At 68.5% G+C, this 12,827-nt stretch overlaps 2 protein-coding genes across 4 annotated transcripts in view; both read left to right on the top strand.

The window, feature by feature from the left end:
* Nucleotides 1-1,634, top strand: part of NPLOC4 (NPL4 homolog, ubiquitin recognition factor) — a 28,312-nt gene extending 26,678 nt beyond the window's left edge. The window contains exons 16-17 of the mRNA XM_084298362.1: nt 273-375; nt 651-1,634. Coding sequence (XP_084154488.1) covers nt 273-375; nt 651-808 — 261 coding nt within the window. The 3' untranslated portion in view covers nt 809-1,634. The remainder of the gene's footprint in view (nt 1-272; nt 376-650) is intronic.
* A 790-nt stretch (nt 1,635-2,424) lies between these two features.
* On the top strand, nt 2,425-12,756 carry FAAP100 (FA core complex associated protein 100). 3 transcript variants are annotated; one of them, XM_084298274.1, is made up of 11 exons: nt 2,425-2,625; nt 2,757-2,877; nt 5,306-5,513; nt 6,289-6,407; nt 6,628-7,625; nt 8,375-8,525; nt 9,175-9,947; nt 10,303-10,439; nt 11,311-11,427; nt 11,823-11,909; nt 12,006-12,756. In XM_084298274.1, the coding sequence occupies exons 1-11, from the start codon at nt 2,436-2,438 to the stop codon at nt 12,129-12,131; spliced, it is 3,027 nt and encodes a 1,008-aa protein (XP_084154400.1). In that variant the 5' UTR covers nt 2,425-2,435; the 3' UTR covers nt 12,132-12,756. The 3 variants fall into 3 exon arrangements, 2 of the variants coding, with proteins under 2 accessions (XP_084154400.1, XP_084154399.1); XM_084298273.1 differs by lacking the exons at nt 2,425-2,625; nt 2,757-2,877 and adding an exon at nt 4,166-4,262 and having other exon boundaries at nt 5,325-5,513; XR_014618970.1 differs by lacking the exons at nt 2,425-2,625; nt 2,757-2,877; nt 10,303-10,439; nt 12,006-12,756 and adding an exon at nt 4,166-4,262 and having other exon boundaries at nt 5,325-5,513.
* The last annotated feature ends 71 nt before the right edge of the window (nt 12,757-12,827 follow it).

The following is a 12,827-nucleotide window of genomic DNA, read 5'->3' as shown; positions in this document are numbered from 1 at the left end:
TGCACCCTGCTGGGAAATGGGCTCAGCCGCAGCCCTCCCGGAGCAGGGAGGAGAAGGATTTGGGTGCTGGGGGGGTGTCTGCACGCCGGGGGGTGCAGAGGGGTTGAGCTCCGTCTTACTCCCTGCCAATAAACATCACTCCTGTGATTCCAGAGACCTTTTAGGAAGGGCTGGCGGCTCGCTCGCAGCTCTGGCTTGGTGTGAGTGGTGGAGGAGGGCAGGAGGAGTGCCCGGTGCTGATTTTTCCCCTTTTGTTTGTTTGTGGCTTCCAGGACAGCATCAGCTTGTTGCTGGAAGCCGTGAGAACCAAGAACGAGGAGCTCGCCCAGACCTGGAAGAAATCGGAGCAGTGGGCCACCATCGAGCAGCTCTGCAGTAAGAAGGGGGCTCGGGGCCGTGCCCCCTCACCCCTCGGGCACGAGGAAAGCTGATCCCGTGCTGCGTGGCCACACGGAGAGCAGTGGGAAGGGGCTGTGGGGAGCATCCCTGCTCCGAGCGGGGCTGGGGGAGCAGGGCTGGGGTCTTTGTGGGGTTTTCGGCGCTCGGTGCGGGGTGGTTGAGCCCTGCGCCCACCTGGGAGCAGCCCCCAGCCCCTTTCTTGTTTCTCACCGTTTTTTTTTTTGTTTTTTTTTTTTTATTTCTCCCCGCAGGCACGGTCGGCGTGCAGCTCCCCGGCCTGCAGGAGTACGGTGCCATGGGGGGGTCGCCCCACGCCGTCTCGGCGGCCATGTGGGCCTGCCAGCACTGCACCTTCATGAACCAGCCGGGCACGGAGCACTGCGAGATGTGCAGCCTGCCCCGCACCTAGCCCCCCCCCCACAGCCTCCAGCACCGAGCCAGCCCCCCGGCAGCAGCAGCAGCAGCAGCAGTGGTGCTTGTCCCCTCTTCAGCCTCCCCCTCCCCCTTGCTTCCCGCACCCCCCCGGGGGTCAGGAGCCGGCCAGGGGCAGGGGGGGGCTCTGCTCCTGCTCCCCCCTCGCTTTTTTGGGGCAGCCCCGTCCCCCGTGGGGCTCCTTTTAGGAACCTTCACCCCGGGGGGCCACGCTCTCTGCTGTCCCCAGCGCGGCTTTGGCCTGCTCCTGGTGTCCCTGGGGGGCTCGGGGCTGCACCAGGGCCCCCCCTCCCCACCCACCCCCCCTGCCTGAGGTGTCCCCCAGGCTGCAGAGGTGACGGTGGGGGGGTGACACCTTTCTCCCCCCACCTTTGCACCCCTGCAGCTCCCTGCTGCCACCCTGGGGCTCCCCTACAGGCCAGCGTGTGCCTGCGAGCAGCCCCGGGGGGGGGCACATGCCCGTTCCCCCCTTGGCATCACTCCCTGCGCTCCTGGGGGAGCACGGGTGATTTTCCCCCCCCACACCACCACCAAGGGCTCTGGGGTGAGCCCCCAGGGGTGCTCATCCCCTCCTGGGGGGCGAAGCCGTGCTGGGGGGGGTGCAAACAGCCCCCTGTGCGCCTGCCCCCCCCTCACAGTGCCCCCCAGCCGGGAATTTGGGACCTCAGCCCGGTTCCTGGGGGCACCCGTAGCAGCACCCCCCTGTGCCACCCCCCCAAGGGAGTCACCCCCAGCCGTGAGCCGGGGCGGGGGGGGGGCGGCGTGGTGGGGACCCCCGGAGCCCCCCCCCCAGCCCCTCGCTGCTGCCTGCGGGCTCTGCTGAGCCCCCCCCCCCCCCCCCATAAGGCTCGGCCCCGCTGTGGGGCTGCGGCGATTTGCTTTCCCCCCTGGCTTTCTCGGTGGCGGGGGCTGCGGCGGTGCCTGGACTGAAGCGGGGCGGGGGGGGGGGGGGGGGGGGGGCTGCGAGCGACGTGGAATAAAAAAAAGAAAAAAAAAAGCACCTGAAAAAATGAAAAAAAAATGAAAAAAAAGAAAAAACACCTGAAAAAAAGAAAAAAAAAAATGAAAAAAGAAAAAAAAAATGAAAAAAACGAAAAAAAAAGCACCTGGACCCCCCCCCCCCCCACAAGCTCAGCGCTGGGCCGGGGCCGCCTGTTTGCAATCAGCGCCGGGCCCCGCGCCAGCCCCAATCCTAAAAAAAAAGGGGGGGGCCGGAGCCGCGCACGGCCAGAGCTCGCCGAGCCCAGCGGCCGCCTGGTTTCTCCCAGCGGGGGTCCCGGTTGCGGGTATGGGGGCGGCCGAGCAGCCCCTCGTGCTGCGGGGGCCACGTGGCGGGTTTGGGGTTCGGGTTTGGGTTTTGGGGTGCGATGCCTCCGCCCTCATCCCGGGGGGCGTTGGGGACGCGGGGCTGGCAGCGGGAGCGGGGCTGGAGTCTCTGCGGTGTTACTGGGATGGACTGGGAGCTGCGGGGCCCAGCTTGGGGTGGGGGAATTGCGGGGTGGCCGCGATCCTATAAATCCTGGGATTGTTCCCCTGTGGGGTCTGCCCTGTCCACAAGGGTTTGGGGCTTTTGGGGACATCCCAGACCGGGAGCTGCAGCGGGGATGGACCCCCACTGTGCTCCGGGACCCCCACCAGGCTGTAGGACGGGGGCTGCTCGCCCCTATAGGATCCTCCTCGCCCTGTCCCGACACAGCCCCATGTCGCGACTTCTCCCCCTGCTGCTCCTGGCAGCCCTGAGCTGCGCCACGAAGCCGAAGCGGCGCCCGGCGGCGTGGGACGAGCGAACCGACGGTAACCCCGAGCCCCCCACCCAGCGCCTTCGAACCCGTGGGGTTGAGTTGAGCGCAACCCTTCCCCCGACCCCAAAGCTTTCGGGGTCGGCTTTTTTGGGGGTCCGTCCGGCAGCGCCGCCCTCCCCGCAGCGGGCACCAAGGGCTGCGCCAACCTGACGGTGATCCTGGACAACTGGAGGTTCGCCATCACCTCGCAGCTGCGCAACCTCCTGCTGCGGGACCACCACAGCGTGCTGCCCGACTACGGCCGGTGAGGGGCCGAAAAGGGGGGCACAAAACCCCTCTGGGGGGGTCCCTGGGGTCTCGCAGTCCTTCTAAGCGACCCCCCCTACAGGATCCGGGCGCTGTCGGGGGCGCTGGACGGGCTGTACGGGGAGCTGAGCGCCCTGAAGGAGCGGCTGGGGCGGCTGTCGGGGCGTTTTGGGGAGGTCGAGGCCTTCGTGGAGCAGCTGCAGCGGGCACGGGGGGGGGCCCGAGGAGGAGGAGGGGGGGGGGGGGCAAGGCTCGACCCCAAATAACGCCCGGGGGGGCACGCGAGGGGGGCCGGGGTTTGGTTGAGGGGTAGGGGGGGGAAATGGGGTGTCCTTGGGGGGCTGGGGGGGGGATTGGGGGGCTGGGGGGGGGACTGGGAGGCACTGGGGTGCTATTGGGGTGATGGGGAGGGCACATGGGGGGGCACCGAGGTGCAGGGGGGGGCACTGGGGGGGTACCGGGGTGTCCCCAGGGTTCTGGGGGGGAACTGGGATACTGGGGGGGGCACTGGGGTGGCACTGGGGTGATGGGGGCGGCACATGGGGGGGCACCAAGGTATTGGGGGAGCACTGGGGGGGGCACTGGGGTGTCCCCAGAGTGCTGGGGGGGCACCGAAGTGCAGGGGGGGGCACTGGGGTGTTGGGTGGGATACATGGGGGGGTCACCGAGGTGCAGGGGGGGTCAGGGCCTGTTTGGGGGAGGGACACCGGGGTGCTGGGGGGGCACCAGGGTGTCCCCAGGGTGCTGGGGGTGGTACGGGGGGGGCACCAAGGGGCTGGGGGGGGGAACTGGGATACTGGGGAGGGCACCAGGGGGCACTGGGGTGTCCCCAGGGTGCTGGGGGGGCACGGGGGGGGCACCGAGGTATTGGGGGGGGTACTGGGGGGGATACGTGGGGGGGGCACTGGGGTGCTGGGGGGGGCACTGGGGGTACTGGGGGTGCTGGGTGGGACACATGGGGGGGCACTGGGATGGGGTGGGGGGCACTGGGATGCTGGGAGGGGGTCGGAGCCCGGTTGGGGGGGCCCCGACCCCCGGTTGCTTGTGGGGGGGTCACCGGGGGGGCTCCGTTTCTCTGTTCGCGGTGGGGGGGGGGGCTCTCAACCCCCCCCCCTTAATAAACCCACTGCCTCCAGCCCCGTGTCCCGGCTCCCTGCGCCTGTCCCCGACCCCCCCACACCCCCGGTACCGGACCCCCTCCCCCCCCCATAGTGCCCCCCCCACTTTGGTGACTCCCCCCCCGTCGTCGCTTTACGGCCGCTGTCGCAAACTCCCCGCCCATTGCGGCGGGCGCCGCGCAGCCGTAAAGCGGAGCCGCCCGCGCCCCCCGCCCGGTACCCGCAGCCCCGCCGGGAGGCGCCCGGGGGGCGGGGGGGGGACGAGGTGGGGGGGGGGAAATTGGGGGTGGGGGGGTCTGGGAGGGGATTTGGGGATTGGGGGGGTCTGGGGGGGGGGGTTGGGGGGGTCTGGGGGATGTGGGGGAGTCTGGGGGGGGGAGACTGGGGGTGGGGGGGGGAATGGGGGGGGTCTGGGGATGGGGGGGCGATGGGGGGGGACTGGGGGTAATGGGGGGGTGATGGGGGGGGATTTGGGGGATGGGGGGGATGATGGGGGGGGTCTGGGGGGCGTGGGGGGGTGATGGGGGGGGTCTGGGGATGGGGGGTGATTTGGGGGGTGGGGGGGGGGATGGGGGGGATTTGGGGGCCGTGGGGGGGGTCTGGGGACAGGGGGGGTGATGGGGGGTATTTGGGGGTGTGGGGGGGAGGCCTGGGGGGGATTTGGGGGTGGGGGGGGGCAGGGGGAGATGGGGAGGGGGGATTTGGGGTTGGGGGGTTAGGGTGGGGGGGCTGAGCTGTGATGGGGGGGGTCTGGGAGGGATTTGGGGCTGGGGGGGTGGAGTGGTGGGGGCTGGATGGTGGGGGGTGTCAAGGGGAGATGGGGAGGGGGGAATTTGGGGGTGGGGGGGTTGAGACTGGGGGGATTTGGGGCTGGGGGGGGCTGGGACTGGGGGATGAGGATTGGGGGGGTTGGGGATAATGTAGGGGGGATTGGGGCTGGGGGGGCTGCAAGGTGAGGGCGGGGTGGGAGGGATTTGGGGTGGGGGGTATTTAGGGCTGGGGGGGCTGTGTTGCCTTGTGGGGGGTGTGGTGCTGGTACTGGGACAATTTAGGGCTGGGGGGTGATGCGGGGGGAGATGGGGCTGGCAAGGGGGCATTTGGGGTTTGGGGGGGAGCTGGGGAGGGGGGATTTGGGGCAGGGGCTTGGGGTTGGTGTTAGTGGGATTTGGAGGGATGCAGATGGGTTGGGGCGACTTAGGGCTGCCGTAGGGGGATTTGGGGCTGGGGGGTGGGCCATGAGGGATGGAGCTCGGGGTCACCGTGTCCCCGGGGTGGGGGGCCACATCCCCACCAGCCCCCCCCTCTGAGCGCCGTCCCCGCGCCCCAGGCCGGCCGTGGTGGTGTCGGCACCATGGCGCACGTGTGCCCGCGGGTGGATTACCTGGCCGGCTTCTGCTGCCCGGTGGGGGGGCTGGTGGCGGGCAAACCCCGCGTGCTGTGCCACGACAACGAGATCTACCTCTCCAACGGCACCGAGTTCGTCTACGTCTACGACCAGGAGGGGAAGGTGCTCAAGGTCAGGCTGCCCCCCCCCCCCACCACCACCACCACCGGGGACCAGGAGGCTCCCCCTGCCCCGGCACGGCTGCGGGGACCCCGCTTCTGACCCCCCCAGGGGATCCTCACCGGGGTTTCTGCACCCTAAACCCGGCTTTTATGGGGTGTAAATGAATTTTTTGGAGCCCCTGGGCCCTGCTTACCCCGCACCGAGGCTCTTCTGGGGGTACGGGGGTGCCGCTGTCTGCGCTCCCCCTGGCTGGAGATTCATTAATTTATTTATTTATTAACTTATTTATTTAATTTAATAATAAATTTATTAATTTAATGATAAGTTTATTTATTATTCATTAATCTGGGGGCATTTCCTCCTTGCTGACGCCCCTCGCTCCTCGCCCCCCGGCGCCCCGCGGTGCTGAGTTCTGCGCAGCTGCTTTTTTTTTTTTTTTTTTTTTTTTTTCTTTAATCCCTTCTCATTGTCATTTCTAAGAAAGCCGCCGCGGTAGGATCGGGGTTTGCCTCCTACACCGTGCTCCTTCCCCGGGGAGCAGCTCAGGCTCCGCGTTTCTGTTTCCCTTCCCCTCGGGGAGAGCAAGCCGTGCCCTGTCCCCGCGTGCAGCCCCCCAGCACCTTGTGGCAGGCGAAAAATTCCTGGAAATCACCCACGATTGCACAAGCAGGGGATCCCTGCTTTAATTTGAGGTCATTTTGGGGCTGCCCAGGAGGAAACACGGCCCCGTGGGCACCTGGGGGGGCCCTGCAGGCGGCGACCTCCCCTCTGCTCCCCCCCGCAGGCGGTGTACCGGTGCCCGGACCAGGTGTGGCACGTGGAGCTGCTGCCCCAGCCCCGGCAGCTCTACATCCTCTGCGCCCACAGCGGGATTTACTGCGTGGCCCTGGAGCAGCAGAGCAGGTGAGGAGAGCACCACAGAGCAGCCCCGAGTCCCCCCGGGCACAATTTGGGGCTGTTTGGGGCTGTGCCCCCCGGCTCCCTCCGGGCTGCTGCCCTCACAGCAGACGCTAAAATCCGCGCTGTGGGGAGCTCCTTCCAAGAACCGGGGCGAAAGGCGGCCAAGAGTGGCTCTGGCTTCTCCCCGTGCCTTGGCTCAACGCCTCTGCCTGCTGGCCCAAAGGTTGTCGGAGCAGACGGAGGGCGACGGCCAAGAAAGCGACTGCCCTTCGGGCGTCTTCCCCGTCGATTCGGACGCCTGCATCTTCCCGGACTCCAGCCTCTGCATGTTCACCCTGCTCAACGCCTTCGTCGTCACCCTCTCCCAAGCCCACGGCAAGTGGTGGATGAAGCTGCACGAGCTGCCGCGCCCCGAGCAGGAGAGCCCCCGCTACCGGCAGGTCAGCGAGGTGGGCTTCTGCCCCGGCCCCCCGCCCGCAGCCCCGGAGGACGGCGCTCCGTCACGCTTCCTGCCCGTGCTGTGCTGCGCCTCCTCCCCGGGCACGGCGGGCTCCGGAGAGGGGCCGTGGTGCTCGGGGGGCTTTGTGCTGGAAGAGCCCCTCTTCAGCTTGCTCTTCGGGATCGACGCGGCCATGCTGGAGTCGCCGATGATCCTCTGCGGCTTCCCGGACGGCCAGCTCTGCTCCGTGCCCCTCAAAGCCCTCAGCTCCTCGCCTCCCGCCGACGGCTGCCACGACGTTTCGAGCCCAGACCCCCCAGTGAAGATCCTCCACCACCTGGAGGAGCCCATCGTCTTCATCGGCGCCCTGAGAACGGAGCGCAGGGCGGCGGAGGACGAGGAGGAGGAGGAGGAGGAGGATGAAGAAGAGGCCGAGGACGAGCCCCTCTTCGGCGCCGCCGGCTGTGACTGCGTGGTGGCCGTGGGCCACTACGGCAAGATGGTGGCCGTCAAGGCCGACCAGCGCCAGGAGGCCACGGTGCCGGAGCTCAGGGAGTATTCCTTGCGCGGCCCCATCCTCTGCGCCGCCTGCGGCAGCGGCAGCCACATGTACTACAGCACGCACTCGGACATCTCCGCCGTCGACCTGGACTGGGTGGGCGACTCCTCCGACCCCGAGGACGCCGAGAGCCCCGGCGGCGTCCTGCCTCCCGTCCTGTCTCCGGCCAGTTTAAGTATCTGTAGCGTCGTGGCCCTTTCCTTGTCGTCTCGGGCGTCCGAAGGTACCGCCGGCACGGCGGGGAGCGCGGCGGGGCTGGGGGTGGGACGGGGCTGGGGAGCTGCCCTCGTCGTGGGCCAGGTTGGGCTCTGTCCGCCCGTTTTTGTTGATTCCCGTGGTTTTTGGAAGTGGTTTCTGCGTGCTCAGAGCAGCCTCTCCTCCCTACCTGCTTGTGGTTTGTCTCACGTGAGGCTCTGCGCCGCCGTGGTGCTGCAGGAGGCCGCCAGCCCATGGGGGTTTCTGCGAGGCCCTGGCTGTCCCCGTCGGGTCCCTGCACAGAGGGGAGCGTGGGGACACCCAAAGGTGCTGCAGGCGCAGCAGCTCAGAGCCTGCAGGTGGTGCTCCTCCTGGTGCCACCCCGGGGCGCAGGCAGTGCACGGTGCCCAACCACGGTCTGGGCACGGAGCGAAGCGTGGTGCTCGCCTCGTCCTCCTCCTCCGAGCACAGCGAGTCCCTCGGGCAGCACGAGGAGCGAGCAGGGCCAGGACAGGCGAGCCGTGAGGATTTTGCAGGCATCTCACAGAGCTCTGCCACCAGGAACCTGCGTGGCAGTGCCCCGAGCACCCAGCTCCTCCTGCTGCTGCCGCTGGCGAGCGCTTGGGGTGGTGCTGGAAGCACGGCTGGGCCCCGGGCAGCGTGGTGGGGACGGGGCAGGCAGGAGGCAGCCCCTGCCCCTGGAGCCGTGCATTTTGTGGCCACTCTCGTGGTCCCCGTCCCCTCAGCCCCTGACCTGTGCCCGCCTCTGTCCCGCAGGGGAATCGGAGCTGCTGGCCCTGTCCGCCAAAGGCCGCCTCATGACCTGCGACCTGTGCAGCCCCGAGGACGCTGACGTGGAGCTGACGCCCGCCGAAATCGGCCGGAGGATCAAGCAGCTGCTGTCCGGGATAGGCAACACCTCGGAGAGGTACAGGGCAGGGCTGTGCCCTCCTGCTGCCCGAGCCCCTCCCCGGGCGCCCCGCTGGATTTTTGGCCATCGGCTCCTGGCTCGGGGAGTTGCTCGCCACATCCCCTGCGGAAACAGCTCCGACGTTTACCTCTCCCCGGGCGCTTCCTGCAGGAGGCTGCCTGGGGAAGCCCCCAGCCTGGGGAGAGTGCGAACAGTTTGGCAGAGCCCTGCCTGCTGCCCTCGTTGCTCTCGGCGCCGGCAGCTCGGCGCTGCCGCGGGCGGGCTGGTGTTTACAGCCTCGGCGCCAGAAGGTGGGAGAGGCAGGGTGCCAGCGGCCCAGACGTCCCGCGGCTCCTGCCAAGCCCGCAGTCGCAGGCAGGGCAGACGCGTGCCTCAGACCTCTGCGGCCATCTGTGCGCGGGGAGGAGGCACAGACGAGGCCCCCCCCTCTTTGCAGGGGGATTCCCGAAGCTCTGAGCGGGATCTGTCGCCCGCCACGCGCTGCCCCGACGCTTCCCATCGCTGGGGGCTGCCACCCGAGGGCTGTTTTTGGGGTCTCGCCGGCCACAGCCCCGCGTCAGGGTCCGCTGGGGTGCTGTGGGTGTTTGGGGGTGCCCCAGCCTCCATCCCTCTCGCCGTCTCAGCCCTGGCGCTTTGTCCCTTGCAGAGTTTCCTTCCTGAAGAAGGCGGTGGACCAGAAGAACCGAGCTCTGGCCAGCCTGAACCAGGTGATGAACGTGAGCGCGGCTTTGCTGTCCAGCCAAGAAGGCCAGAAGCCCATAGCTTGCACTGTCACTGCCAACTGGAGCTGCCTCCTGCTCCGAGATACCGTAACCATCTCCTGCCTGCTGGAGAACTGCAGCGAGTACAGCCTGGAGCAGGGCTGGACCCTGTGCGTTCAGCTCCTGGCCAGCCCCTGTGCCTTAGAGGAGGAGTCCGCGGATTCAGCCACCACCTTCACCTTCCCCATCGACCAGCTCCTCCCGGGGAACAAGAGGGAGCTGACGCTGCCCCTGGGCTCTGCCGCGGACACCAAGCTGGACCTGCCCCTGACCATCTCCTGTGCCCTCTACTACAGTTTGCGGGACATCCTGGGCAGCGGCTCCGACTCCTCCGAGGCCCTGGACGACCTCCTCCCCGACGACTCGCCCATCCTGTCCCCGGACAGAGAGGGGATCTGCCTGCCCCTCAGCGAATGCACCATTGACATGCTCCAGTGCCTGCGTTTCGAGAGCAGCCCCCCCGGGCCGGACGCCTCCCCGCCGGCGGCTGCGCTCCCCGCGCCCCCAGACCCCGTGGAGACCTTCCTGAAAGCCTCCGGGGAGCAGACTGAGCCCGGGGAGCCGAAAGCGGGGGGAGAGGGGAGCCTGCCCCCCTCGGCAGCCTCCATCAGGGTGTCCTCGGAGCTGCTGAAAGCCGCGCTGAAAACCTCCAGCTCAGGTGGGTGCTGCCTGCAGGGAGCTGCCGGGGTGGGTGCCGGGGAGGTGCGCTCGCCTTCCAGGATGGCACGGGGGGGTCCCCAGCCCCTTTCCTGGCTGTGGGAGCGCGTGGCAGCTCCCGGGCTGAAACGTGGCCGTGGTGGCAGCTGCATGGCCGAGCTTGGCGGTGGGGGGGAGCTGTTTTTGGGGTCCCCAAGCCCCCGGCGTGGCAGCAGCTGCAGGCGCGGGCTGCACCAGGCGCTCGCCGCTCCCCGCTCCCCGCTGCCCGCGTGGCTCCGGCTTCAGCCCGGCTGCTGAGCCCCAGGGAGGGCGAGCAGAGGCGTAACGAGCTCGGCTTTCTTTCCTTCTGTCCCCAGATGTCCCGCTGAGCTGTGCCACGCTGCGCTGGCTGCTGGCTGAGAACGCCGGGGCCGAGGCTCTGAGCAGCGGGGAGGTGGCGGCGGTGCGCGGCGCGGCTCCGGACGGAGGCGAGGTGCAGCTGCTTGTCCGAGAGGCAAGGACGGGGTTAGCCCTGCAGAGAAACACCCCGGGGCCCGTCCCACAGCCCCTGGCTCCTCGTGGGGGAGCGGGGTGATGCCCCGGGCTGGCTGGCATCCCGTGGGTGCGCCGCGTGCCGGGCTGGAAGGGCTGTGCTGCTGCTCCCCCCCTTTCCCCAACCCTTCCCCAAGGCTCCTTTGTGCTGCTGTGCTGCGCTGCGCCTGCAAAGCGAGGGGAGAGCGTGGATTCTGGGCGTAATCCTGATCTGCTGCAATTTTCCCCTCCCTCTAATGCAAAAATCTGCCTCAAAGTGTAAAGGAAAAGCTCTGACTGCTATCCAGTGCTCTGCCACGGCCGGACAGCCCTCCGGCAAGGGGCCCGTGCGTGCCGGCAGTGCCCTGGCTCAGGCTGATTCACACTCGAGAGCACTAACACTGCCAGCATGATCAGCGACAGCATTAATTCTGCTTGGGCTAAGCCTGCTGGATTAAACCTGCCGGGGTGGCTGCCCACATCCCATCGGGGCACAGGCATCGGGTCGTCCTTGTGCCCATGTCCAGCGCCGGTCCCAGCAGGGCTCCGGGAGCACCCAAGGGCTCAGCTGGAGCCCAACGGGCACTGGAGCCGGGCGAGCACCCCTCGGAGGGGCCGAGCAAGGTCTCTGATGCTCTCAGCAGGGCTGGCAGCATCTCTGGCTGCTGCTGCGTTTGCTTGTGCAGGTCTGGAGAGCAAATGAGGGGCGTGCAGAGAGCAGGGACGGGAGGAATGGCAGCTGCTGCTCGGGGCCCAGCCCGCTCTCGCTGTCCCAGCCCTATTGCCTGTGGGGTCCCGGAGCCGCCCCCTCCCCTGGCACTGCTGTGCCCAGCGAGGATTTGCTTCTCCCCCAGGTGGCCATGAATGACCTGAGCCCGGCGGGCCCCATCCAGGCGGTGGAGATCTTCATGGAGAGCCCGTCGCTGGCCGACATGTGCAGGATGCACCACGCCGTCATCCGGCGCATCCAGGTACCCCGAGCTGCGGGGCCGTGCCGCTCCCCCCGTGCCCCCCAGCTCCCCCCAGACACAGCCCCGGGGTCCCCAGGCAAAGCCGATGCCTTGGGGCCAAACCCTCGGGGCCCAGCTGGGTGCCTGGGGATGTTTTCTCTGGCACCACCGTGTGGCAGATGAGCCCGGTGTCACGCAGGGCTGAGGATCGGGACCCTTTTGGACCCCGCTCCCTTCCCAAGCCGTGGTGTCGGTGCCCCAAATCCCCAGGTGGCACCTGTGGGGTCGTGCCATCCGCCCCATGGGTTGTCCCATCTGCACGGCTGTGCCGTGGCCGGGTTGGGGGGAGCTCCCTCCTGCCCTGGGCTCTTTGTTCCTGGAGCTGCCCCCCCCCAGCAGAACCCCTCTCCCCGCAGGCGCTGGTGCTGGAGCAGGCGGCGCAGGGCTCGGGCCCCCCCGACCTCCGCATGCAGTACCTGCGCCAGATCCAGGCCAACCACGAGGTGAGCCACAAAACCTCCTTCCCTTCCCCGTGCCTCATTTTTCCACCCCCCCCCCGAGGCTTTTCACGCCCCCCCACCTCCCCGTTTCCCTCGCAGATGCTGCTGAAGGAGGCTCAGTCCCTGCGCGACCGGCTGCCCCTGGGCGAGGAGAGCGCGGTGACGGCGGAGAAGCTCCTGCAGGTCTACAGGCAGCTGCGCAACCCCAGCCTGGTTCTGCTGTGAGCAGCGGGGGCACCCAAAGCACCCCGGACCCCCCCCCGGGGGACAAGAGGGGACCCCCAAATTGGGGCAACGGCGGCGGTGCCGGGCGGGTTGTGTGTGTGCGTGTTTCGTGGTCGTGTTTTGGGCAGCGCCGAGGGCGCGGGGCTGCGGCGCGGTTCCCCCCCGGGGAGGCGGGGAGGGGGGGGGGGCACCCGGCAGCAGAGCAGGGGGCTTCTGGGCTGGCCCGGCCCGGCCCTGCCACCCCCCTCCCCCCCACATCCCACCCCCTTCACCCCCCCGGCAGCCCCGGGGCCGTGCTGTCTCTCGTGGGGTCGTTCTAGCCGTGGTAGTTTTAGCGCTCTCCCGGTGGCTGCGGTGCCGTGCCGGGGGCTGTGCCCCCCACCCTGCGCCGCCTCGCCTTCCAGGAGCAGGACAAGCAGGGTGCCCCGGGGGGGGGGAGCCCCCCCCCTGTTTTCTGCTGGGCAGGGGAGAGGGGGATTTTGGGGGTTGTTCCGCTCCCCCCCCCCCAGTTCTGTTTCTAGAAATGATCTCGTATCTCTGTGGTGGAGCAGCGGGGTTGGGCCCAGGCCATCCCCTGCGTGCTCCGCTGTCTGTAACTCTGTCGTCTGCCATGAAAACGATCGTGCCGCTCAGCCAGAATCCCGTCTCTTCTTTTCCATCCCCTCACCACACTGAGGCCCCCTCCTGTGCGCCCCA

This window comes from Netta rufina (assembly GCF_964035555.1).
Source record: "Netta rufina genome assembly, chromosome: 19".
Taxonomy (NCBI): domain Eukaryota; kingdom Metazoa; phylum Chordata; class Aves; order Anseriformes; family Anatidae; genus Netta; species Netta rufina.
This window is presented reverse-complemented; position numbering and strand designations above follow the sequence as displayed.

What these genes read in the sequence shown, in the direction of transcription:
- FAAP100 (XM_084298274.1), top strand. Translation starts at nt 2,436, where the DNA reads ATGGACCCCCACTGTGCTCCGGGACCCCCACCAGGCTGTAGGACGGGG. An exon ending in GTGGGACGAGCGAACCGACG is followed by an intron (nt 2,626 to 2,756) that starts GTAACCCCGAGC and finishes CCCTCCCCGCAG; the next exon opens with CGGGCACCAAGGGCTGCGCC. An exon ending in GTCGTCTCGGGCGTCCGAAG is followed by an intron (nt 7,626 to 8,374) that starts GTACCGCCGGCA and finishes TCTGTCCCGCAG; the next exon opens with GGGAATCGGAGCTGCTGGCC.